The sequence below is a fragment of the Oryzias melastigma genome, linkage group LG21 (genome assembly GCF_002922805.2).
Source record: "Oryzias melastigma strain HK-1 linkage group LG21, ASM292280v2, whole genome shotgun sequence".
Lineage (NCBI taxonomy): Eukaryota > Metazoa > Chordata > Actinopteri > Beloniformes > Adrianichthyidae > Oryzias > Oryzias melastigma.
In genome coordinates this window covers 18,282,029-18,292,419 of record NC_050532.1, presented here as the reverse complement: position 1 = coordinate 18,292,419, position 10,391 = coordinate 18,282,029, and the positions used below count along the sequence as shown (strand labels likewise).

The following is a 10,391-nucleotide window of genomic DNA, read 5'->3' as shown; positions in this document are numbered from 1 at the left end:
TGTTTGAAAAAGCTTAAGTTTGTGACACAGCTACTGCCATGGGTAGGCCAAAGTCTCTTTTCTCTGCTACAATTCTGCTGCATCCATTTGCAGACTAATTGATCCATTAATGTTTTCATTTTCCTAATCCGAGTTGGAATCTGGCTCAAAAATGTACAATATTCCATTTTTTTTTTTGTGGCTACACTAATTAGCGGAGGCTTACTTCAGCACCAATAGCCCCGCCCACAACTCAGAGGTGAGCTCTTGCTGCACTGCAGAGAATATGTCTTAGAAAAAAAGTCCCAGGCTTTTCGATTTTGTCAAAAAACTGCAAAATCATAATTAAAAGTACTGGGAGGAATTCTATAATTGAACAAAATATAGTTGGAGTGGGACTTAAAGGTAAAATCCAATGAAGAAACTTGTACGACGACATAATCTAGAATTTAAAAATGTTACATATAAATACAGATTAAAGTAATGTGTATTTAGCTGCTTTATTCTTCATGAATACTCTAAGTTTAAACAAACACAGACCAAACATTTGCAAGGTATCATATTTCTTAATTCTTTACTTAGAAAGCTAAAAAAATGTCAATAAAACCACCAAAAAGTACTGGGTTATGTTTGTAGAAGCTTATAAAATTGTAACATGTTTAGTATTCAGTAAACAAACAGTAAGAAATAGAAAAGACCAAACATTTAGAAAACTTTCTTCCTCCCAAGTTTTCAAAGAAGAGCAATTCCTGTGGCAATAAAAATGTTAGGATCATAACAAAGAAAAGCTAAATATAGAAAGAGATAGCATCAAAAACTGAGTAAAAGCAGAATATTAGTAATGAGACATCTTTGTCTCTATGTACTCCTAAAATATGCAGCGATTTAAGTTAGAGATTTTGTTGAAATCTGGTCATGGTTAAAGGAAAACGTACAGTTCACTTAAAAATGCAACTTCTCTAACATAAAAACAAGTAAGAAAATGCTTTTAAAGAGCATATTTATTCTTCTTACCTCCAGAATGTTCATGTAGGCGTCTCCAAGAAGGAGATATGTGTGAGGGCTGGACAGCTTCTCCACAATTTCTCTATTAAAAAGATTCCATCACAGTATTTATGTTACATACATGTTGTATTTTTCTGGTAATATTAAACAGAATTCAGTTTTTTTGTTCACCTGTAACAGCTCACATACAGCCGCTTTTCTCTTTTGTGCGTCAGATATATGTTTGCCATTTTCTCTTTTGCTTGGATGTAGTAGGGCTGTTCAGGGGTGATGTTTCGCAGCATTTTCAGTGCCAGTTCAGCGTCTCCACGCAGCAGGGCCTGGTCTGTGTTGGCGATGGTGACTCGCAGCTCCTCAGACGTCCCAGAAAACTCGTTAATGGCGTCCTGCATCACCTTTGCAGCTTCATGCTAAAACACAAAAACTAATCATTAGCTTCTCAAATATATATGCATTTCCAATCCTGATGCTACATTAGAATCAATTAAACTGTTGTACCGGAGCATTTCTAAATTCAGTCACCTGTTGTCCATTGAGCCACAGGGCCTCAGCGAGCTCCAAGAAGATAGAAACACAGTCAGCAGAGCTGATTTCCATCTTCTTTTGTTTAGATTTTGAAGCAGATTCAGCTCTACGGACACCTGGAAGACTCATGGCCATCTGTAATATCTGAATGGCCTCTGCGAGCTCGCCCATTTTCTTCTTAGCCTGGGCCATAATCAGGTGGTAGAGCGGGTGGCCTCGAATCTAGAAAGAACAAAAGGCAATCTGGGGTTTGGGCAGACAAAGTCGGCACGAGCATAATTTCACTTCTGACTGCTAAAAAATGTAAACTTCAATTAAAAAAACTTAGATTCTTTGAAATTTTTCCACTTTGACTCTGCACTCTGTCACCAAATGACATGTGGTTTGGACTCTGCTTTGCTTTTTGCTCACTAAAATAAAAAAGAATGGTCTTTTTTCATTGCTGATAAGCTTCAATGTATTCCAGAGTATCCCTATACAAATTCCATACAATCTGATCTTAACTTCAGTGTGCTAAAACCCTTCTAAGTGCATTAGAACGGATCAATACATGGAGTCGAGTGCATAAACAAATCAAGGATACAGATAGTGTTTATTCACATCTTCCCATAAACAAAATGCTTTTTTTTACATTATTTTTTACTGTATAATTATTTTTATGAATATTGCTGTAATTTTATTTTAAATAAATCCCCAGCTGAGTCATTTACAAGGAAAAGAAAGTCTTCTCGTAAATCCACATAAGTAGTTACAAAGTGGACTATCCATGCAAATATTGCACAGAAACACACCATTATTTTTGGGATGTTATGACTAATGTGCAAGCCATGATCTTACCTCAAAGTCCTGGCTGAGGCAGAGTTCTAGAGAATGGGTGCACAGAGTTATGTTTCCCTGCAGCAGATGGATCTGAGCCATTAGAAGGTGAGCGTCTGCATGAGATGGACACTGGTCTAGGCAGTGACGTAGACTGCTCTGAGCAGCATCGATATCGCCTGAAAAAGTACAACATTCATGCCTTTTAAGATGCAAAAAAATTTAAATAAATATGAAGCTGGTACAAATCGAACATCCTTACCACAGAGATATCTGACTTTGGCCATCAGAAAAACTGCATTAAGAAGACCAGGAATAATTTTTACCACAGTATCCAACAGTTTGGCACAGTGCTGGAGCTGAGGTGCAGGAGGCTGGCCCGCGGCAGGAGGCTACAAACCAACAAAAAATAATCCTCTGAACTACCAAACTGCTCCAATGCAACACCCAGAGATTTTACTGCACAAACCTAGCCAATTTTCTACCTTTGCAGGACAGAGCGCGAGATATTCTTGGATGATTTCCAGCAGGAAATCTGGATTCATCTTCTCCAGATACTCTACTCCCAAAGGCAGGCCCTGCAGCGAGGAAAAGTGGGTGTCCACTGCATCGTTCAGCAGGTTGGTCACCTCTTCCGGGGACCGCCGCTTTTTCGCCGCCAGAACGGCCTGCAGGTACAAGAGCTCCTGAAGGAAAAAAACAAAAAAATATGGATTAATAGATCAAAGTCAAGTGAATGGGAACGGAAAATACCAATTTTAAAATTGTTAAAGAATAATAGGGAAAAGTACTTCAACATATAAATATTTACGCTAAAAAGTTTTTACCCCGGATTTTCCAATGGACTTTTGAACTTCTGTGAGAAACTCCAACTGTTGCTCTGCGTCGTCAACGTGACCCTCCATCAGATGGCAGCGAACTATACCTGAAAAGAGACAGCAGGAAATCTATAGTATGAAGGGAGGAAGTTTAGATTAAAGCATCAATCTGGAGAGATTACCAGTCAGAGCGGAAATACTAGCTTCCTCCTTGTTGGATGTAGAAGTCTTGTACCACTTTAGAGCCTCCTTTGTTCTGCCCATTAGAGCCATCTGGTAGCCCAGTTCGATGGCTAAATCGGGGTCCCCTGGTGCCAACGAGAAGGCTTTTTCCACCATTTTGAATGTCAGCTCGATGACTTTTTTACTGCGCCCACACTGTCATGCAAACAAAATACAACAATAAGGATCAACAACAAAGCAAGAGAAGATATGGAAAGAGATCTTCCTTCCCTGCAGTCTAAAAATGCTGAAAACGGATCTCACAACACGAGTGAAGGCAAGAGACATTCTGTAGAAAAGCTCCGGGTTGTTTGGTTCCAGGATGTCTAAGCTGCTGATAAGGTTGGAGAGCTGCTTTGCTGCCTGTTAATAAGACATGTGAAGAGATGACAAGATAATTACAACTATTCCATCTATTTATGAAGTAATTCTGTAATTTATAACAAAATAAAATGAAAATATGAAGCGCTACCTCAGTGAAATCCCCATCTCTGCACACAGAATGCAGTGCTAGCATCCGCAGGGCCTCCAGGTTATTTTTATCCTTCTGTAAGAGCCTGAAACACAACACAAGGTGGTGTCAGTGAAGTCTATCCTTTACATTTGATAAGCTATGATTTCTATTATTAATAGAAATGGCGTATCTGATACTCCTGCAGTGCAGTGTTGAGCTGCCAGTCAAATAACATTAAACTAAAAGGAATGGAGAGGGTACTCTGGAGGAGTGTGAAGAATCCTCCTTCATCTTTACCAAGATCAGGGAGCAGACGTCAGTGGTATCAAACTGGAAGTAACCAGTCTGCCTTCTGTCCAGCACACCAAAGAATGGAATATCCAAAACACAATTCATCACTTACCTGTCTGCCGTGTCTACGGTTTGATCCCAGTTTTGAAGGCTTAGCATTAGTTTCATTTTCTTGATGAGAGCAGGTAGAAAGCCTGGGGAACTCACTATGATTTGGTTAACTATCTCTAATGCTCCAGAGTAGTTCTGCCGGTATTCATAGTACTGTGCCTAAGATAACAAAAAACAAAACACATCAGTGAGGAAGAAGAGACATTTAGAGACTTTAAAAGGTTTAGAAAAGCAAAACAGAAAAGCATAAATTCAAACCAAGTTAAGAGGAGGAAGCAAAAGCTTTAATGCTATGGTGTAGAAATGTAAGATTTAATCTCCATTTAAGCAAAATTTGACAAGTTTGAATCATCAGAAGAAAAATTCAAACACAAATTTAAATAGTCCAGACACAATAAATGTTACAGCAGCTGAAAATTACGTAACAAACTGAAATAAAAAAAAAGACCATTTCAAATTGAATCAAAACTTAGATTTACGATCTTTAAAAATAGTCCAAACATGAGAAATGTAGGAAACATGATTTTTTTTAATTTAATATAAACTATGTTGTTTGTGCTAAATTTTCATATAAAGATTTGAATTTTCCGTTGGAAATATAACTGCACCCTGTCCAGTTTAAATGTCCAGTTTGATTTGTGTGAAATATAACATCCTGGAATTTTAAACACTGGCTGATAAAAGCGGCTCACTATAGATTTGTAATACACATTACCTTTCCCATCAGAGCAAAAACGTCAGCTCCTTCTTTCAGTCCCTCATCGAAGTACTTTCCAGCCTTTCGGACATTGGAGTCTTTTCCAGAAGTAACGTCTATCCAAGCTTTGAGAATGATTCCCTAAACAACAAATATAACTGAACACTTTACAATAGACACCCTGAGGATTCAAAATATTACTTACATGAGACTTTTTTCATCATAATATAATAGACGGAACTCTTACCTCTTTAGAGCCATTGGAGAGTTTGATCATTCGTTCTACGTACTCTCTTGCTTTATCATTTCGCCCCAATAGCCAGAGAAAGGTCCCAGCGTAGTACAAACTCTTAGGAGGCGCACTTTTACGGTCTTCTTTTATCTTTGCATCAAGTTCCTGAATTACCTCTTTGTCTGCAAACAACAAGAAATCTTTTTCAAATAACTTGTACATTTAGCTCTCTAATATGGTCTAGCAAACAAAATAACAATTGTGGGATCAAATTAGGGGTGTAACAATTAATAGACTTAATTCATCTTTATTCCTATAATCCAACCAGATTGATCTGACTGAGGTGCTGTTAATTGAGTCAAATACCATTACAAAATTGTTTTAAAATGAAATAAATCGATTATATAAATATTGTAAACTATCATTTGGATTGAGGCATGGTAGGTTTATTTTATTATAACGTAAAAACAACTAAATTCCAACAAAGCGGAAACACAAGTGATGGCAAAAAAATCAACAATCCATCATTACAGTCCACTGTGGGGAAACACTGCATTTTAAAAAGATGTGACCATGCAGTGTGGTGTAATGTTCTAATAATGTTTGTATTATTTTGATGTGGAAAAACAACAGCAGGCTGAACGGCTGAATGGATTTGCCATTAATTCTTGCACAAATATGTAAATTAATAAGAATTATACATAGTGTTGGATACCATTATCAAACAATCTCTTTTTAAAGTAAAAAAAAATATTAAAACGACATGATTCACCTGCACTGTTCAGTACCAGGTATTTATCTCGTTGAATTTGTCGCTAAAAATGTCCTGTTTTGATTTAGGTTCAGTGAACTGGATCGTTCAAAATGAACCAATTTTTACCATGAATGGCATCATAAACAACCATTTATTATATTAATTGAATCGATGGTAGAATGAATTGGGATAAAAAATAAATAAAAAAGAAAGAAAGAAAAGGAGAAACTGTTCTGCCTCACCTGGATTTGCTTTTCTTTTCTCTGCATAAAGAAGGGCCATGAGTGTGCACAGAGAAACATGCCGATCGTCTCTTATTGTGTCCAGTTCTGCTGTTGCTTCTTGAATTTGATCTGAAAGTAATTATTAGCATATTATTGAGTGGGTTACATAAAAATAAGTCTCTTGCAGGTTATAGTTATTTCAGCTCACCTTGCATTAGAGTCCCATATGCATGAAAGAAAATGTATGTGGGATCATTGGTGTATTTCCTTTGAGCGTCTGATGTGGCTTTTACAGCGTGATTGTAGTACTTTTCATGGCAGTAGTATAGGATTGATGCCTGTGGGATGATTACAAATAGGTAATATATTGTATTTGTTAACGTAGACTGCACAAAAACAGAAATGTAGCCGAGCTAGCTGTTAAAAATCAGCTTTTTTTGTCGACAAACTACTAATCTGCTTTTATTGCAACATTCTTCTAAAGTAATTTCTCCTGACCTAGGCACAGCTAACTCAGTTTTCTCCCCATTTATTTTCATTTGACTGAAACGGCCAAACTTGTTTTGCTATTCAGCTCCTGCTTACGACGAACTCAAACTAAAACGTTTGTTTACTTACCAGCAACGTTTCCTCGTCCTCCATTTTGTTCTAAATTGTACACTTGTGTTGTTAGTTTGTTCTTTTCAACTGTGTATTTCGTCCTGAACGCTACTTTTTTATATTTATATTATGGAGGCAATTGCTGGGCTTTCGCCATCTTGCTCAACAGCTTTGGCGTTGCCTGGTAACGTAGGAACAGCGAGTGGGTTTATTAAACCCTCTTCTTGGACTGTCAGGTCTCATTTCCCAAGCAGAAGCATCTCGAATCTCTAGCTTTAATATTGCATTTAAACCGTGAATCCAATTCGTGTTGTATTTATGCTATAACACAAAATAAAAACATAAAATTATATTGAATATAGTATTGATACAAAAATCCTGAAAATGCAACATGTGGAAAATAACATTTCTTCATATTCTTTTTGATGTAGTTTATTTTTTGCATCCATAGATGGCGCAGTGACACCACATACATTTGTGAAACAATCTCCGAGCACCACGAAAAACAATGCTTTATTTGTATGACTATAAAACTGTTACTGAAGGATTATCTTTGCGTTTTTAGCAGATATAGAAATAATAAAGGCTGTCATTTAAACGCGCATCTTGCTATAAATGGTCACATGACCAGAACTGTTCACTTCCTGTTTGCGCCAAAAGAAGAGGAGGATAAGCAGAAAGCTCTCAAAGAAAAGGTTAGCAAAGTATGTTAACATTAATATAGAAATGTACTTTTTGAACTCCTTATGTTTAAGGTGTCAAGTACTGATACTTTTGTAATTACTCAACTTTGTTTAAATAATTGTAGAACTCACAAACATTTCACTATAGTAAGAATAGCGACTATTAGCTAATTTAACTACATAGTTTGTTTTCAATTCCCTTCACTACTCACTCACTACATAGTGCAACATATAGTCCATTCACTATTATTTAGGAGTGTCCAAATTTACAATTAAAAAATCGAGTGCCCTAGAAATTTCCCAGAAATCCCTGCAAAAAAGCAGTTAGCATCGGTTCTCATTTGATCAGCAAATATAGACAATGTATTGTTTTTGGACGTTTTTTCGTGTAAAAAAAAAAAAAAAAAAAAAGTTTTTTCATAATATAGTGGATTCATAAATAGTTTTAGTAAAATGCTTATATTAATTAGGGTTTTACTTCAGGGTGATGTAATATATCCAGCGCACTTGATAGAGCTGCACCATGTAGTTGTTTAGTTGTTAGGGAGTAGGGAGGGAATTCGGAGATAGATAGCCATAAGGTAATTGTTCTACTTTACTTTCTGCTTACTTAAATTTCAATTTAAATATTTGTATTTTAATTTTATACACACACATACACAGAGAAACACACACATACATACAGAAACTCACTGCACAGGTAAAATTTCCCTATATTCCATTTGTACAACAGTTGATACATCACAGTGTCCCACCAGTCACATAGGTTTTGGAACATAAAACGCACGTTTTCATACACATTTACATTAACATTTCTGAAAATGATAATTGGTTGTTTAAAAGGAATACTAATGACCCATGAGTTTAATATTTTTATGTCTGGGAAAAATGTGGTAATATTTTAACATATAAATTGTTTAGTTCTATTTTAAATAAATAAAGTGCATACTTTGAAGTTTAACTTGTACAATCCTGATAAATTATAGCAGTGGAAGATTGTATATGTTAATTGGCTGTAGAATACACAGAAATGTTTGGGGAACATCAAAAGTTACAGTTTTACAGTTACAAATAAACACCCACTCCAATGAAAATTGTGTTTTGGGTGATTTAACATGTTGTTGTAGCATTGTTCTCATGATAGAGTACACATAAAATAATTTAAGATTAAAACTACATATCGTAGTATGTATTTATTTATTTCAAATCAGTGTGAATCAGAACCACAAAAAAACAGGGGTTTGAAAAAGGTCAGGTTTGTGGCACAGCAAATGTGATAGGGGGTCAAAGTTTCCCTTCTCCGTTCTAATTCGATGCGTCCACTTGCAGACAAATAGATCCATTAACTTCTTAATTTTCATTGTCAGAGGTGGCATCTGGCTCAAAACTGTGTAACTGCATAGATCCAATATTGCTTTGATTTTTTTTCCCCAATTTATTTATTTATTTTGCTATACTAATGTTAGTTTGGGATTGTAAGACGTAAGCAAGCAAGGTATCATAGTAGAGTTACGTTTACTATACCACTACTGCCCACAACTCAGGGGAGAATTCTGATGAAGTTCTGCTGCTGTGCAGAAAATATGTCTCAAAAAATGATTCAGTTTTTTTTTTTAATTTTGTCAGAAAAGAGTATAGTTATAATTAAAACACCACTGGAAACGCTTTTAAAATAGTAAAAAAAATATAACTGGAGTGGTACTATAAGTAGATATTGAGTTTTATTAATTTACTTTTGTTTGCATTTGGTGATTTGTATTACTTCTTCTTTTGAGCTGCAATGAAGGGTGAATGCCTCTTCTGTGAGATTGATAAAGTTTAATAAAATTTATTTTTATTGTCAATTTTCACAATTGTACTCCTAAAATGCACTAAATGTCTGCAGACAAAGGTCAAGTTTGTGCAGCCTTTGTAGAATAAACAAAAATACTGTAGTTTGAGGACACCTGACACTTCCTGGCTTAAATTACACTAACATTTGTTGTCTTTTTTTAATACTGGCCTTCTGTTTACAAGACTTAAGGAGCAGAGAGAATTTTTATGAAAAAAAACCCTTACCTCCTTTTAATCAACACACAACTCTTGTTTGTGCACATTATTACACACACCACATCTTTATGATGAGCAGTGGAAACATCAAGCATCTGGTGGCTCACAGTTATACAACACCATGAATTGACTTTTAAGTATGATCTCTACAGTGTTGAGTCCATGGTGCAACTGTTCCAACAAACATTTCCATGACTTGTCAGATAGCATTTAGCACTAACTCTGGCACATAATCATTACCCTCTCCAGAACACATCAACCAAAGAGTAAATCAGGTTGATATTGAGCCCTTTGTACAGTGCAGCAAACACAAAAGCCTCCTTGTTCTAATATACAAGTGTGATGACAGTTTGTGATATCTTTCTGGAAGTATATGTGGAATTCAAACTTAAAACAGTTTTCATATATTACAATTAAATAACCTATTTTTGGTGTTCTTTTTTTGTGAGAATTACTTTGCTTTGCATTTGTACTCTTAAAGGGCAATAAATACTGCATGCATTTGTTGCACTTTCAAAGAAGGCATCTGAAAACCTATTAGAGGAGGACGTTGGAATACGCACTCCCAGGGGTATATTGCTATAGTGTTTTAATGGCTATATCCATTGCGGTTTGCACTGACCGATATTGATCCAAGCATCATGCAAATTATACAGGACAGCTCACTTCTTAATGAGCTCTTTTCCTATTTTCCTTGCGTGTTGCATACAGAAGTTTCTTTAAATTTGAATGATTTGCTTCCTGTCTTTCCCTTGCTGAGATACAGCAGGTATTCTATTCCTCTTTCTTTAACTAAACTGAAAATGCTAATGTTTCTATTGTTTTGATTTCTATTTTACCAGGAGGGGTTTACTTCCAACATTATCTCTAGAAACATGTGTGTTTGAGGGGTGAACTTAATCTTTTTCTGAGCTGGTGAGCACTTCAGTGT

General features: G+C 35.9%; 1 protein-coding gene across 1 annotated transcript in view; it reads right to left on the bottom strand.

Annotated features, from left to right (window-relative positions):
* Positions 1-6,928, bottom strand: part of ttc21b (tetratricopeptide repeat domain 21B) — an 11,651-nt gene extending 4,723 nt beyond the window's left edge. The window contains exons 1-16 of the mRNA XM_024286122.2: positions 6,747-6,928; positions 6,337-6,466; positions 6,147-6,257; positions 5,166-5,332; positions 4,937-5,059; positions 4,223-4,380; positions 3,838-3,922; positions 3,630-3,728; positions 3,326-3,521; positions 3,153-3,250; positions 2,811-3,011; positions 2,588-2,717; positions 2,347-2,504; positions 1,507-1,731; positions 1,156-1,394; positions 994-1,066 (exon numbers count right to left, since the gene is read on the bottom strand). Coding sequence (XP_024141890.1) covers positions 994-1,066; positions 1,156-1,394; positions 1,507-1,731; positions 2,347-2,504; positions 2,588-2,717; positions 2,811-3,011; positions 3,153-3,250; positions 3,326-3,521; positions 3,630-3,728; positions 3,838-3,922; positions 4,223-4,380; positions 4,937-5,059; positions 5,166-5,332; positions 6,147-6,257; positions 6,337-6,466; positions 6,747-6,770 — 2,217 coding nt within the window. The 5' untranslated portion in view covers positions 6,771-6,928. The remainder of the gene's footprint in view (positions 1-993; positions 1,067-1,155; positions 1,395-1,506; positions 1,732-2,346; positions 2,505-2,587; positions 2,718-2,810; positions 3,012-3,152; positions 3,251-3,325; positions 3,522-3,629; positions 3,729-3,837; positions 3,923-4,222; positions 4,381-4,936; positions 5,060-5,165; positions 5,333-6,146; positions 6,258-6,336; positions 6,467-6,746) is intronic.
* Between the last annotated feature and the right edge of the window lie 3,463 nt (positions 6,929-10,391).